The 15,519-nt window shown below is 36.9% G+C and overlaps 1 protein-coding gene across 9 annotated transcripts in view; it reads left to right on the forward strand.

Annotated features, from left to right (window-relative positions):
* LOC141906481 (uncharacterized) overlaps nt 1-15,379 on the forward strand; it is a 73,290-nt gene extending 57,911 nt beyond the window's left edge. For 3 of the 9 annotated variants that reach the window (XM_074795788.1, XM_074795791.1, XM_074795797.1), the window contains 28 exons: nt 571-688; nt 1,296-1,416; nt 2,312-2,476; nt 3,144-3,223; nt 3,309-3,355; nt 3,942-4,022; nt 5,565-5,624; nt 5,735-5,870; nt 5,963-6,014; nt 6,495-6,547; nt 6,630-6,809; nt 6,888-7,013; nt 7,195-7,312; nt 7,406-7,575; nt 7,730-7,897; nt 8,018-8,210; nt 8,303-8,380; nt 8,466-8,566; nt 8,659-8,719; nt 8,912-9,070; nt 9,423-9,553; nt 9,880-9,933; nt 10,724-10,966; nt 12,339-12,373; nt 12,552-12,681; nt 12,765-12,881; nt 12,961-13,697; nt 13,844-15,379. In XM_074795788.1, coding sequence (XP_074651889.1) covers nt 571-688; nt 1,296-1,416; nt 2,312-2,476; nt 3,144-3,223; nt 3,309-3,355; nt 3,942-4,022; nt 5,565-5,624; nt 5,735-5,870; nt 5,963-6,014; nt 6,495-6,547; nt 6,630-6,809; nt 6,888-7,013; nt 7,195-7,312; nt 7,406-7,575; nt 7,730-7,897; nt 8,018-8,210; nt 8,303-8,380; nt 8,466-8,566; nt 8,659-8,719; nt 8,912-9,070; nt 9,423-9,553; nt 9,880-9,933; nt 10,724-10,966; nt 12,339-12,373; nt 12,552-12,681; nt 12,765-12,881; nt 12,961-13,689 — 3,706 coding nt within the window. In that variant the 3' untranslated portion in view covers nt 13,690-13,697; nt 13,844-15,379. The remainder of the gene's footprint in view (nt 1-570; nt 689-1,295; nt 1,417-2,311; nt 2,477-3,143; nt 3,224-3,308; nt 3,356-3,941; nt 4,023-5,564; nt 5,625-5,734; nt 5,871-5,962; nt 6,015-6,494; nt 6,548-6,629; nt 6,810-6,887; nt 7,014-7,194; nt 7,313-7,405; nt 7,576-7,729; nt 7,898-8,017; nt 8,211-8,302; nt 8,381-8,465; nt 8,567-8,658; nt 8,720-8,911; nt 9,071-9,422; nt 9,554-9,879; nt 9,934-10,723; nt 10,967-12,338; nt 12,374-12,551; nt 12,682-12,764; nt 12,882-12,960; nt 13,698-13,843) is intronic. The other 6 variants (XM_074795789.1, XM_074795790.1, XM_074795792.1 and 3 more) reach the window with 6 other exon arrangements.
* Nucleotides 15,380-15,519: the final 140 nt, after the last annotated feature.

The raw sequence follows: 15,519 nt of genomic DNA on the forward strand, positions 1-15,519 counted from the left end.
CAAGGAGATATTAAAATTGTATAATTTTTACTGTAACTGTTCACTAATATTTGTGATATTACCAGTAGAACTTGGCATCTTCAGACTATTGTCCGTGATTGATCTCTACGATCTCACTTGATTGGTGTGGAGGTGTCTCTTCTATTACACGAAAAAAAGTAATAATACTAAAATGTTGTTCATTTCAAAAATGACGGTTAGAATATCCGTGTAGCACATTTTCACAGTGAACACAGCTGTCCACATTCACTGACGACAACCTGTATGGTGCATAATACTAGACACATATCGAGTACATAAGCGAAGTCAATATTATAATTTGAATAAATTCTCATCGATTTTAACTACGAAACAATGAAATCAACCGGTTCTAATTCGTCGAGCCACAAGAGCTTTCGTCGGCACGGATTTCAGGAGTGCGCTGAACAATAATAATGCGGTGAATGTTTTCGTGTTCGTCGAAAACACACGTACTCCGGTGGAAACACCAATCAGTTTAATGTACGCCGTTGAACAATGCAACTGATTTTACTAATGGCTAATGTCTTATCATTTATTTGTCTTTTTCAGCACTTCGAATTACGAAGAAGATGAATTCGCAGCAACAAAGAAAGAGATTAAGAAAGAACGCCGACGATCTAGTGTATTTAGTCTGAGTCAAAAGTTCGGCAGCTACCGGCAAAAAAAGGTATCGTCTTTGACGTTCTGATTATTATTATTTTCATCGAGTCATTTGATCGCAGACTTGAATCACATGAGATTATGTAAATGACGAAAATCATGCGTTAGTATTATAATTACCACGATACCCTTTCCTATGGTTTTGTGATAAGATTTTGGATTGATCGCCAATTATTTTTCTATATGACCCCTCAGGAGTGCATCATGTAATCCGAAGCCGATGTCCACCATCTTTTCTCTCGCGTTCTGCTATAAACGCATAGAATACATCGCTTATACTTGTCTTTGGGATTTAGGAAAATGCGAGAGACTTTAATGCGTTAGTTTTTAATCAGACTGAAGATGGTAGTTAAATCACTGGTTGAAACGCTTCGAAATTTTACGTACTGATAATTGTTATGAATATGAAATAAATAAGCACTTATGTAAGAAATCGACTAGAATCGGGGCTTATCGATGAAGTCTAGATTTGCGAACATCAAATATGAAGTGTTTACCAATAATCAATAATCTGTCGATTGGTTGTGTTTGAATAAGTTGAACCTTCAGTAACGTCGCCCCCTGTACGCAAATCACCCCTCAACCTCTCTCAAATCCCAATCTTAATTTTACAGATTAAAGAAAAAGAGAATCGTCGAAATACGCATCAATTTGTTAGCGTATCGTTTAGTAACAGTACAAACTGCGATGTCTGCAGTAAATCAATGGCTAACAAGTCTGCTCTTCGATGTGCAAGTAAGCTACCATATATACACCCCTCTCTCCATTCCTATCTTCACTGTTCAATGTAGTCAAACTTCACAGACCTTCATTAGCTACACCGTAACTAAATCGTTTTAAGAGTTCATGATGATGTAAAAATTTGCATTGAATTACGAGAGTAATATTTAAGTCCTACAATCACGAAGCCGAAAAACTTAGAATATCGAAATGTTGAAATTTATTGAAAATCCGTATTTTCGGTTTTCCACTTAAGAAACATTTTCAAGGAATGACGATGAGGATGACGTTAACGATGATGATGGTTTTATCATTACTTTAAGTTAACTATCGTACTTTTCTTTATTTGGCACTTTGAGGTTTGACTACACAATTCGATATTTTCTTCAATTTCATGAAATAATATTTTTACAAATCAGTTACAACTTAACTTTCTTTATACAGTTATAATCTATTATCGAAGGATAATTATCTTTCTTTTACAATTATGTTATTTAATATCGTTCATTATGGTTTGGTATCGGTTACCCGTATCTAGACTAGTGAGTCAGGTCAGTTCGGTCAGAGTTTGGACTGTCATCAAGTTCAGATTAATCAATCGCATGAAGCACCGGTAAATGCAGTATTGAATCGTATAATTTTACCGAACCTCACCATGATTAGAATGTGTAAATTATGCGTTACTGATACCAGCCTTATTGCTAAGTTAATGATTAATCTTTATGAAAGTCTTAATTTCTTCATCTTACATGATTATAGTATGACCTATCTTTAATTGATAGCCGGATCAGAAGCGGTGCTTGTTCGAGACGAGATCCACCCTTAGCCGCGCGGGGTATAATTGTCTCGAGCATGCACCGAGCTGCTGCTGATCGTGATGTTTACGACTAGTTTGTGCGTTGATTTTCAGATTGTCTGGTTAACGTTCATGAGAGTTCTTGTAAAGACCAGATCGCTCCGTGTACGAAGTTCCGACACGCCAGTCACCACCATCACCACCATAATAAAACTGTACTACGACAATCGCATACGCCTTCGTGTAAGATCCCTCGGTATTCTACTGGCTCATTGCCCGGTAAGGGTGTCTAAAACACCGAAATTAACACGCGTGCATGGATGAACAGAGTACTCGCATGCCAGAGGTTAACGGTGCCACCCTTCACTATAACAATATGTGTACTACGTGTGTACGTGGACCTGGAAAATGAAGAGTCCACTTTCTTTACATATTCAGCTATTAAATGAAACTATTTATATTGGAGATATGAAATACCTTCGATAGTTGAATATGTTTAGAAGTTATATGCGTACACAGTATATATGTAGACGTTTGGAATCACTTGTCTTTTCTTGACTATGCTAAACAAATTTCTTAGAAAATCCACTTAGTGGATTTTACTACTAACGGTGCAAGCAGGTACAGTATCAGCTGTAGAGTATAGACGATTAGTATTAGCTTGAACCTTAATAGAAATACTATAAAAACTGATGATGCAGCACGAATTTCACTTCTCTAACGGAGTATAGAATATATATATATGATCTAATTTCACATGAATGTTGTCATATTCACATTTTACTATACAATGTACTCGAGCAAACATTATATTTCACTGGATGAATAGATTCATGTAATTCAGACAATATGGTGATAAGCATTCAGATATTGAAATTGTCGGGTGTCCTGAATTAGACATTTCTGAGAAAAGACTCGTTGAAAGTTCACATTTCTAATGTTTCAGCTCCAATGATAAGTGGTGGCTTGAAAACAACGCAATCAATGAAAGAAAAGAAAAGTTCATCTGCTCCAATCAGAAACTCGGTAGGCCTATGTCGTGATTTTTCAATTTAGTGAGATTTGCGGATGGAATAGGGTATTTATGGTGTTATCTTTGTGTGCTTTCTAGGTTGCATATTCGTCTAGTCCAACTCAGAGAAAAGAATCACCACCCAGGTAAAATTTGCATTGTCTTGTTACTAGTGGGGGCAGTTTCAGGAAAAGGAAATTTATTGTTGGTATGGTCATGGACTCTGAAACAATACGTCCGTTTTAGAGTGCATGGTATGATCAACTGATTTGAAAGCGTTTGCCATTAGATTAGTTTGGCGTTTGTAGTTTCTCGATGTCTCTATAAAAAATACGGTGAATAAACCTCGGACCTTTTTAGATATATTCGCTATGAAGAATGATGAAATGCATCTTTGTATTGTATATAACAACAGGGTGGCCACTGCCCGGAAATCAGGGAAATCAGAGAAAAGTCGGGGAATTTTGTAAAAGAAAGAGCTAAAAATCAGGGTGTGATTTATTGAGATTGTTAAGAGATGTGCATAAAATCAAACAGTTTCTGACATATTTGACTGCGTTAATGGATTGAATTCTTAGCAGATCAAGTCAGGGAAAACAACGTGCATGTCAGGGAAGAGTCAGGAAAGTCAAATAAAAGTGGCCACCCTGAACGACCTCGAAGAGGTAAATAAGTCGTGTATAAAGTGGAGAAATTAAATGAGTTTATTCTATTATACGTGCATTCACACAGTAATGCAGACCGTACTGGTAACGGAGGTGGAAGTTACGGACACTTCCAGTGGCGCCGCGTTGCGACTAAACTCGGCATCGAGTAAGTGAAATATTTTGACGGTTAAATACACCCCTGGCTGCATGTGAACTAACATCTTTTTTTTCGTCGTACGCGTGTGGTATGGTAGTAGACAGTGGCTTGGTGTAGATTTCACGGGACAGGGATTCACCACGATGACCTGGTGAATCGCTGTATTTCGTCGTATTGTTTATATAGTTTTTGTTGTAGATCGCTCATATACGGTACACGTGTTGAACATCTCTAAGTGTCAACGGATAGATCTTTCATGTGAACCAAGATTTCGGGCTACGCCGGAAAATTCTTATTCTTTTAACCAATCCTGTTTTGTTTTCTAGCTGTCGTCCAGTAATTCGCTGACTTTCAGGCTGCGAACTGTTAAATATGAGCTGAATACACCATCATAATCGGCGTCTTTTAAAGTTTCATTTGTGGTAATTTGGATCAGACCACTGATTACGTAATTACTGAGGCTAATTAATCGCTGAATTTGGTCTTTCCCCTTTTTTCATTTTGGCAGTTTCGACGCGAGTGCATATTTGACGGTTCATTAGAAAGCAGCAAATTTTCTATCAGTGAAACTTATATTAGTGAGCATACATGTTTCTATGTGTTAGAATTTAGACGGTTTATTTCTTTATAATTTCCTGGTACTTGCTAATCCCCTATGGTTTAATTATAACTTGTAATGTATTCGCACTTTCAGTTATTACGGAATTATTGTTAAACGCACTTTTATAATGTTATTAATTCTTTTTAGGTAATCTAAATCATCATCACAATTATGAGTCAACAAGCACCTTATATCAGTTCATTGTTATCATTTTAGTCCGTTTCATAGAACAGTTTTTTTTCCATTATCTATATATTAATACGAACCTTTGTACCACATAGTGTCGCTGTGGAGAAGAATTGGGCCTCGAAATTTGGTGTGGTAGTCAATCATTGTATAAACTAATGCAACGGCTATAAATGGGTATGACAATATTTATATATAGGGGGCCAAATAGAGGCAGACAAAATTTCAGCAAATTAGTGAGTAGGAATTCTAATTAGAGACCCTCATTGCATCACAACAATTTTACAGCGCCGTACTACTCATGCAGTCACTATGGCCCAAGTAGAGCACCAGATTTGCACCTAATGGTGATCAGAAGTTCGAGTCTCGTGCTTCGTACATATTTTGTTCGCCTCCAATAGTTCCTTCTCTCTGCGGGTATAGGTTATCAAAGTTCATATTGTCATAAATTCTAAATGGTCCGACTAGATTACATTGCCAATAAATCGAACAGTTTGAAGTTCTGGGCGTAGAGTTCTTGATTATTATAACTAGCCGAAGATTGACAGCAAATAAGAAATCCTTGATACCTTGATACAGTCCTTCCTATATGTCATTATATGTCTATCATGTTTATAATCACAAGGAATACAATCTATTTCTGAAGGTTTTACAAGGTCCTTGCGATGTAAATCAACCAGGATAAGCGCGTGCAATTTTAGATCATATACCGCTACGTACATTTTAAGTCCTGTAAATGCTAAATAATTTCTTTCTTTTTATAGCAAAGTAATTAATGAAGAAAACGAAGAAAGTAAAGATATCTCCGATGGAAATAACGCAAAGTTAGTCGACTATTTATTAGTTTCTGATTCGTTTGCCAGAAAGAAAAATCATAGAGGCGTATTTCCGAGGAAGAAAGATGATTAATCTGAATGTATTTTACGCGTTTCAGTATAACGAATAGTTTGTCAGCGTCGGTTGAATCGTTAGAAGATGTTGTCGAGGAATTTGTTGATTTCGAAGACGAGGAAGACCTCGCGCTCAACGCACCTGAACCGGAGGCTTGGAGTATTACAGTCGATAAAAAGGTTTGTAATTAACGATGTTACGGAACTAATTACAGTATTGCAGTATCGCTGAACAGACAGGCATTCAATTCAATTCGTTCGCTATTTTTCAGACGCTTAAAAAGATGCAGCCTAAAGATATTAAAAGACAGGATCATTTATACGGTAGGTAGTTGAATCAATTTATTTTTTATGGTCGGGCTTCCGTGAGACCCTTATTCTCATACTGTTTGTAGGTCTTTCAGCTACAGCTCCATTAACAGTGGGTCGATCTTGACAAAATTTTTGTACAATCTTAGTATGGGGATCTAGTTGTGCAGTGCAAACAATGGGCCCAATTTGCCACCTAGAGGCAAAACCAGGCATTGAAAACTGTTTTTCGGCGATATGACCTTGAAGATGATCTGAAAACTGAGGAATGGGGGCGAAATTCAAAAAGTTGTCTCGACAAAATTTAGCTTTTGGCCCTAGATACAACCATGGATATATAAACTAGTTTACAACATATCCAAAATGGGAACTAATGCGTGGTAATCGAGTTCAACCTGGATCCATAGAGAACCGTTGACGCCTACGGCTTGTTTTCAAGAAAATCCTTCAAAAATTGTGTATTTCATTCTTTATCCATCTACGTTTATTATATAGAACTTGTACTGACTGAAAGACATCATTACAGAACTCTGAAAATAATGCAAAAGGTAAGATACTTTTTCAGTCAATACTGATATTTTTTGCAATCGAAAAACGATTTTTGTGAGGTGGTGTGAAATGTTATTTTAGATATTCGCACGCGGTATGGCCAGGGAAGTGCAGCTCAGTCAAGATAAGATCAGTCGCATATTCCCGAAGTTAGAGATGCTCATAGAAATTCACGATACATTCCTATCGAACCTAGAAGGTCTTCAACAACTTAAAAAAGATGGAAGTATAGACCAGATAGGTGATTTACTCATTGAACAGGTAAGCTGAATTATTCTGACCTGTTGCAGATGACTGTTTACAGTATGGTAGACATTTGCATTGTTGCTCTTGTTTCAGTTTCAAGGTGAAAATGCCACTAAACTCGTAACAGCCTACGGTGATTTCTGTAGTAAACACAATGATGCTGTCAACTATTATAAAGATTTGCACAAGTCCGATAAGAAATTTCAAGCTTTTATTAAGGTAAATATGTTGATCACAATATCCGTGATGAGACAATAAGTAAATAATGTCGAAATCAGCTGAAATATTTGAATTAACTGTTTAGTCATTCATTCAATTATTGTGGGATTTTACACCTTTTATTAAGGTAGGTCATAAAGCAAATACCCTGATCGAGACATTTTATTGGATTATTTTGTAGAAATGTAGCATTAGTCCAGTATGCAAGCGTCAGGGAATACCAGAATGCATTTTATTAGTTACTCAACGTATGACTAAATATCCACTTCTGTTAGAGCCCATTATCAAAACTACTAAAGGTACAGTTTATCAATACTACAGTAGATTATGAAGCGTCTTTCGACGACTTTCTTAGAATGTAGTTTCAGTTTTCTGGAATTTACACTTTACAGATAAAACCGATAGAGAAAATGTCCACAAAGCGTTGATATTGATCAAGCGTATTCTAGCGGAAGTTGATAAACAAGTGGAAGCGTTTGAGAAGTCTCAGAGATTCTTGGACATATACAATAAACTGGACGCTCGGTCGTTTGCCTGGTTTAAAAAGGAACGCAAATTTAAGGTATTTATCGATGAGATGATTTAAGTTGTGTCGACATTTTATACTGCGCTGATACAAGCTTGAACTGTACATTAGAATCACCTCTGGCTTCGAAAGTATAGCTTAGTTAAAGCTATCGTGTGTGAATATCAGTGAATACCCGTTACTATTTTAGAAATCTGACATTCTCAGTAATAATCGAAAGCTACTACACGAAGGTTTGATAAACTGGAAAACCGCGCGAGGGAAATTAACCGAAGTATTGGCCGTTATTATCACTGATGTCATGTTCTTCTTACAAGAGAATAATCAAAAATACACATTTTTTTCGCAAGATGGGAAGGTGAGAAAACCGCCAAAATTTTCGAATCTAATTCACTAATTTTGTGATAAAAATACTGGTACATGGGCTTTCTTAACAACAACATCTCGTTGAAATGTTGCTTCCGTTGTTTTCGTTTAGTCGGCTGTGATCCCGTTATATCGTCTGCTAGTTAGAGAGAAAGGTGATACACGCGACAGTAAGGGAATATACGTGATCAATCAGAGTAGAAACTCGCCGGAAATGTACGAAATCGTCTGTAAATCTTCGGAACAGCGTCGTCAATGGATCGAAATTATGAGAAAAGCGATCAAAAATTGTCCGGTCGAGGAAGGTTCGTTTATATCCCGTTTATCAATACTACTTCATACGCAAGATAGGGTCATTGTTCACACGCGGTATGATGATTTCATTTTGTTATTGCAGAAGAGTCAATTCCTGTTCAAACTGAAGAGGAAAAACGTCTGCAAGAGGCGAAGGCTGCTAAACTAAAGGAACTCATCGGTAAATGTCTACTGTTTGCGTATTTGAAAAAGAGCTGCATCGTTTAGTCATAACATTCATGTTTTCATGCACCGGTATCTTACAGAGCACCTTCACCGACAAGATAAAGCAATACAGCGTAACTGTGATCAAAAGTTTAAATATTTGTTAGAAATATTAGAACTATCAACTGGCAGAGAAATACAGGTAACATTTGAGTCCGATAATGGAATAAAACTCGAAAAATTCTTACATGAATTCGATTTCATAAGCTTCTGATTATTATTTCTTCTATTTAGACCCCGCCTCCCGTACAAGGAAAGTCTATGAAACAGCTCATAGAGATGACGTTTAGTGAAGGTGAGTTTCCAGGTTCCAGACTAACTATTAGCGATAGTGTGAACACGGTTTCCCTTTGAGCATTTCAATGAATTCAAGGTTAAGTTGTGTATTGTGCTTTAGCCTGAAAGATGGCGAACTTGTGATGATGGCAGTGTTTGTAGTATACACGTATCCTGTGACGAAACCTAGCGAAATTATTTTGTTTTTCAGTGACACGACTTCAGTTAATGGTACAATCAACCGGTGGTAATCTGAATCGAAGTATTAGCAGCGCCGGTGAACGGGAATCAGCTCAATTCCAACCCGTTCCACTTCCAAAACGAGCGGAAACGTTTACCGCATTCGACGCGAAAAATGCAACTACGACGGGTAAAAATTCCGAATACTATAGCCGCGATCACACGTGTGTTTTTGGCCCGGAATAACTGTTCACACAGGACCCATGCCTGTTTGGCCCGACCAAAAACGTCGGACCAGGCCCGAGCCAAATTTTAGTACAGGTCAAAGTGTGTGAATTGCAACTCGTTCCTGAAGTGACTCACTTTGCTATGATTAAGCATTGTTTTGTATCAAGTGAGTGGTTTACATGTAAACGTGCTTTCTATTTTGGCACGGGCCAAATTTGAATCCCGGCCAAATCTTCTCCGTGTGATCGCGACTTATGCGAAAATCTTTCTCTAGGGCAATAGCTGATTTTGAATTGTGAAATCTACATTTCTAGGATTTCCTTCCAAAATGAAAGCGGGTATATATCAAAGTGTGAAAGACGCCGCCGGTCGCAGCGCGAGCTTGCAAAATCTGAATCGTCAGGAAAGCGATTCGGATTTATTACTGACCGTCGATACTTCAAAGGTATATTTCTAATCTTAAAGACCGAAGACGTCGTTCCCATCGTTACTTCTTTTATCGATTCTATATTAACATTATTCCCCCAAATTTACAACACGCACCTAAATTATGTATGTATCATCACCCTTATTTCAAACCAAGAATAATTCAGTTAGGTGCACACGCAACGATATCATAGCAATCAGTGACGTTTTATAGCTTTAAATTAGACAGTATTAAAAACTGCACACACTGAGTATAGCTTCATAGCTTCAGTAAGCTGATTTATCTGATTAAAGCAAGGGTGAGTTTATAGCTGAGCTTCAAGTTGCTGATTTTATTCTATATAGCTATGGAATATGCGTCGGGGTAGTGCTGGCCTCGCCGACAAAGAGAATAAAAAGGTAATCTCGTAGGACCATAGGCATATATGATAGCGAGCTTTAGTATATATGTCTATGCTTGGATGTTAAATCGATGTATGTATACACCTGATGGGCTGTGCCGCTGCATGTATCCAATGAAACTCTTACCTTAGGCTGGCTGGCTATTCGCTCTATACACAACCACATTCAATTTTACACACATATACATTTCATTCTCATCATTTTATATACTGTCATCAATCTTGTGGATGGAGTCAATGAAGTGTGGATAAAAGTCAATACAGCACAGACATGTATCACCAATTACTTTCCCTCTACAATCGTCGGACCAATATTTCGAACTATCGATGAAATCTTAACTGTTCTATCCCGGTGATGTGTTGTTGCCCCTTAAGAAATACACGTATTTTACCAATTTTGTCACAAAGTTATGAAAGATCATTTCCGCGAATGTCCTCTGAATATGTTTACCTGTTTATTTGCATATGTATCGCAATTCATCTTTGTGTTATATCTTCGGACACGTTGTTCATGTTGCATGTTTTCACCAGAAACTGTTTTCACAGTATGGGTTACTGCTTGTTCTAAGATAAGGCACCCAACTAATTCTTCAATATCTAAACGAACTCACAAACAAGTATCCATTTATATTATATAATATCGATTTCGACTGATATTGTATTCGGGGCAATTGCGAAAATTATGTAACCTTCCGTATTCAAATTTATACCTAGCTTTCTCCATTTGCATGAGAGGACTTTGAGAAATTGTGATTTAATATTACGCCAATGTTGTTTATTTATTTCAGCAGGAAAGAAACGACCGCCGGTTAAGTACGAGTTTTCTGCAAGGTATATTAAAACCACACGGAGAAAAGGATGGCAGTCCACCGGCGGATGGCGCCATGGCCACTACAGAACATCCGAGTTTTATCGGCGATGTCGGTGTCTCGTATAAAGCAATCGCGGCGACTTTTACATCTTTCCCTCAGTTGAGCACAGAATTAGAGCAGACTCTAGTATACCTGGCTAGAAATGTACACGAGTTACTGGTAAGCATTTCTTGTCAACCTCGAAGCTTCGCTGATTAAGGAGCTTTCATATTTTAGATCTCGTGATTTTCGGTTATGTTTCTCGCTTCTGATAATACCTGGTAGCTATAAAAAGAAAATCCGCACTAAACTTGAAACTATTTGCTTTTATGTCTCCTACTGAAATGTAAATACAGACATATCCAGACAAATTCGCTGATAATCACTGCATATCTGTCGGTGGAACTATGAAAACCTGACAGAATTGGACTGAAAATTGTTTGCTTTCGGTTTGCGGTTGTCTTGATTGTGTGGTTTTCAGGGAATATTTGATCTAAAAATCTGTCAAAAAACATGCGACCGATATCACAGACAAGTCGTATTATAGTTGATTTGAGGATAGATTGCTTGTTAAACAAAACACTTCACCAATACTTTCACTCTTATTGTACGCTTTATTTCTGCCAAAACCCTTGAACTTGAAGTCAAATAAACATACGTATTTTGTCATTCTACTATTTCTCCTAACTAATCTTTTTTTTTGTACTAAGAAATGAACTTTTCAGAGAACTGTTATAACCACAAAAATATGTTAGACAACCCTAATACTGATTACGTGTAATTGAGATAATATGGAAAATTCTGATTCTTAGAAACACCGCAGATCTATCTTATCGATGACTTCTTTTCATCATGAGAGAGCAAAGCATTTTATAGATACCTTAATTTGAAAATTAATTAACGACGGACTCCTCTATACCTGATAAAAACTACGAGTAGAATTATGGTTCCCTTATATGAGTTAATTACACCTTCCTATATGAACAGGAAATCTGTCGATATTAATCATGCTAATAATGTTAATTGTGTCATGCGATTTTATCCTGAAGAGAAACATATTGTTTCAGAACGGCGGAATGTCGAACTCTCCTTCATTTTTCATATGAATGACGGGTCATTAAAAACGATAAGTTCATGTAACACAGTATAATTCCGCTTCGAAACTATACACCGGTGCTGACAACATAATTTTTGTAGTCAAATTCAATTTTTCTAAATTTATCTTGAAAGGTAAATTCAACGATCATTTAGTAAGAATAATCATAATCCGGCTCGATGGGGTTTTCCTAGTTACCAAAAAATCCCGTGTGTAAGTGTTATATTCGCCTACGATCAATTAACTCGATATCATTGTTTATATACCGTGACTTCGTGGAGTTTTATCTAAACAAATGCATAACTGATTTCCTGTAGACCTCATGCTGTGATCGTATTGTATTTTCCACATGTCTATATATAGTCAATCATCAGTTGTTTCCTTTACACATGATTCAGCTGATAATCTGTTAGTTATAAATAAGCCGATCACGCAATGTTGTTCTATCATTTACAGAAATCATTCTCCCAGTACGATTCTCAAGTTGAAAGGTAAGCGTCTGTTCGCCAGACTGTTCGATCAGAAGACAAGATTTTAGAAATATCTACAATTTCGATACCAGATCAGTCCGATTCGAACATTGCAGTGCAGTTTTCCTTACCGGGGGAACCTACATCATAACTTTTGACATCGATCTTTATTTCATTTCATATTTTTTGGATATTCTAGTAATCGAGTGAAGTTGCAACAGGCTACGTCACAAATTAGTACTTTGACGGCAGAAAATCATAAGATAATGCAAGAAAAGAAGGGACAGTATAAGCATAATCAACAGCTAGAAGAGCTGAGAAATCTTCAGGTGAGTGTGAGCTTGAGTTAGGTATACTGTTTTGAGTTGGGATTCATCCAGTTCAGTTAACAATGAATGATTCGAATTCATAGGAAACTATTCGTCAAGAACGTGAACTTTGGGAGAAAGAAAAAGAGAAAGATCGCGAGAAAATAGACCGACAATATGCCGCACTCGATGAGAAAATGGTGGAGATTGAAAAACAAAAGGTACATTTTGAAATCGCTAAAAAGACTAATTCTCCACAAATGGCTGCAATTCTAAATGGAATTTTTCAATCTATTTCAGACTGATTTGAAGGCTCAACACGATGAACTTCAAAAGAGAAAGGACGTACTTCAAAAACAGTGGGATATATATAACGAACAGGTTTCACAGCATAAAACATTGTCAGGTACATCGTCACTATCAGTATCCGGTTCACCGACAATCAACCATCGTAGAAGCGCTTCTGCTGAATTCAGTAAAAACGAGGAAGACTCTACGTTTCATCACGGCTCAAAACCCGAACATACCGGCAGTTTCCGCGATCCCGATCCGAGAATTCAGCGACCGCGTTCGGACGTGTTGCCGTCCGCGTCGCGAAAAGACTTACCGATACATTTACTGAGTGCGACGAACGAACAGAAACTACGCGGCATCAAACAACATTTACCGCTACAATTATCGGGATTACATTCGAGTAACAGCAGCAGTAGTTTATCATCGATACAAACTGCCATTTCTGTTCAACAACAGATTCCTAATAAACTTCAGTCATCTACGTCGTCGTCGTCGATGCCTCAACCTCCGCAGCATAGTAGCTCCAGTCCGAATCTGATTTCGCAAATTCCCGGTAAATTCGGCATGACGTCGAAATCGTCGCCGACCGGAAGTACGAAATCGTCGCCCGGTAGTCCGTTGGGTTTACCGCTGAAACTAGCCGAGGGTAAGGGTTCCGGGCGGGTATCGTCGCCTACCGGTAGCGGTAAGGATAAGAAGAAAGGAAAGCATAGTAAAGACGAGTACTATTTCTAAGATTTAGAGTAAGTTGAATATATCCACCTCAAAAAATTCATTGTTCTTTTTCCGCTCACTGTAACAGGGTCATAATCTAACCTAAACAATGTTTTAACGGTAACGGTAAAAAATATTCAAAAATTGAAATAGTCTGTATTTTTGCATTTTTCAGCATTGGGTGACTGGCGCGGAAAATGGACCAATTTTTTGTGTGACTGTGTTAGAACTCTTCTCCGTACGTTTCCTGTATCATTCTACCATCAGAACATCACATGTGTTAAGATCAGTTGACAGCACTTACCAAAAATTGGCTATCTACGATATTTCTGATATTGTCAAATTGGTTGAACTCAATTTGAGAATAGCTAAAACGTATAAGACCCTTTCAAACCAGTCATCAATCAAGCATATCGTATCATTCATAACTATGAACGGCTTATAAAGAATTAATATTGAATTGACGATAAAATGAGTATCTGACAATTTTTTTAACTGAGATAAAATTTTCAACTGATTGTGAATAGTTTGTAAATTATTGTACATATGTCCTAATTAAGGTGCTCCATATTGTGTAATGATGATATTATTAGCCTTTTAAACTACCAAATGCTACTATGTACAAATGTGTGCTACTATGTGTGTTAGGTCATAAGACAAGCCTTGGAGTAATCGGACTGAATTACTCCAAGGACAAACTAAATCCTCCCTCCGGACATTCTTGGAGTCACACATCATGATGAAAGGCACCCGGTGAGTTTAAGTTACAAAGATCGGGACCAAGGCCCGGTTCCAGAATAATCCTTTAAACTAGTCTTGTTTAGTTAGTATGGTCATAGGAGCAAACAAAATGAGCTTAGATTGGTTTGAGTTAATTTAGCCGATGCAGCCACGAGGGCAGGTAGACTCTTTGAATGTACAAAACATGTACATCGGTGTGTGAACTGTAAATATATGTATTCATCATGAAAAATATCTGTTGAAACCTCGTTGAATCTTATTGGAACTTAATTGATTGTAATTATTTGTTGAATGCAGGGTAAAAAACAACTTTAGGGTTTTTAAAAAGTTAAATCGGAAGAAGGTTTATTTGATATTGAAATGAATCGTTATGACACGAAGATATAACCTTGAGTGTATGTACATTATATGGATGTATAGTGCTGTTTTGTGATAGATCATTTGTCTATTAACTTCAACGATATCTTTATTATTATCATTATTATATATTATTATGATAATTATTATAATTGATATTATCATATTATGTAAATTAAACCAGATTTATATTTGTTACGAATAGGTCATGTTGATCAGAAATTTTGTACGGAAAATAATGAAAGAAATATAAACGCTGTAATCAATTAATGATAAAAATTGTGAAAACAATGTCAGTCCTTCAACTAGTCCAGTTATTTGAAATAATAAGCAAGATTATTGATTCACTATGGAAAATAAAGTTTTTGGAGATATTTCTGTTGGCGCTGAAACGTGTCAAGACAAGGTTCCTATTACTTTCCCAAACATCCATAGAATCTTATGTGAAAAACTAGATTCAAAGAATGTGCGTGTGTGGTTTGAAAACGGTGTTAATTGTTAATAATAAATGGTTATTGATTATTATTATTTATGCAGATATATATTGTATATACTAATGAGATATTGTGTATAGTAGAGTCTATAATTTAAAGCTCATTAAACTTTGTGAAAGTGGAAGTAATCAATTTGAATGTCGTCTTTGTTTTCTTGTTCGGTGAATGGAATACCCATGCTACCCCTGTCAACCCTTGATCTCGGAGACGTCGTCAGTGATTCAAACAATATGTAATTTTGATTAACGAACAACAAGCC

The sequence above is a fragment of the Tubulanus polymorphus genome, chromosome 5 (genome assembly GCF_964204645.1).
Source record: "Tubulanus polymorphus chromosome 5, tnTubPoly1.2, whole genome shotgun sequence".
Classification (NCBI taxonomy): domain Eukaryota; kingdom Metazoa; phylum Nemertea; class Palaeonemertea; order Tubulaniformes; family Tubulanidae; genus Tubulanus; species Tubulanus polymorphus.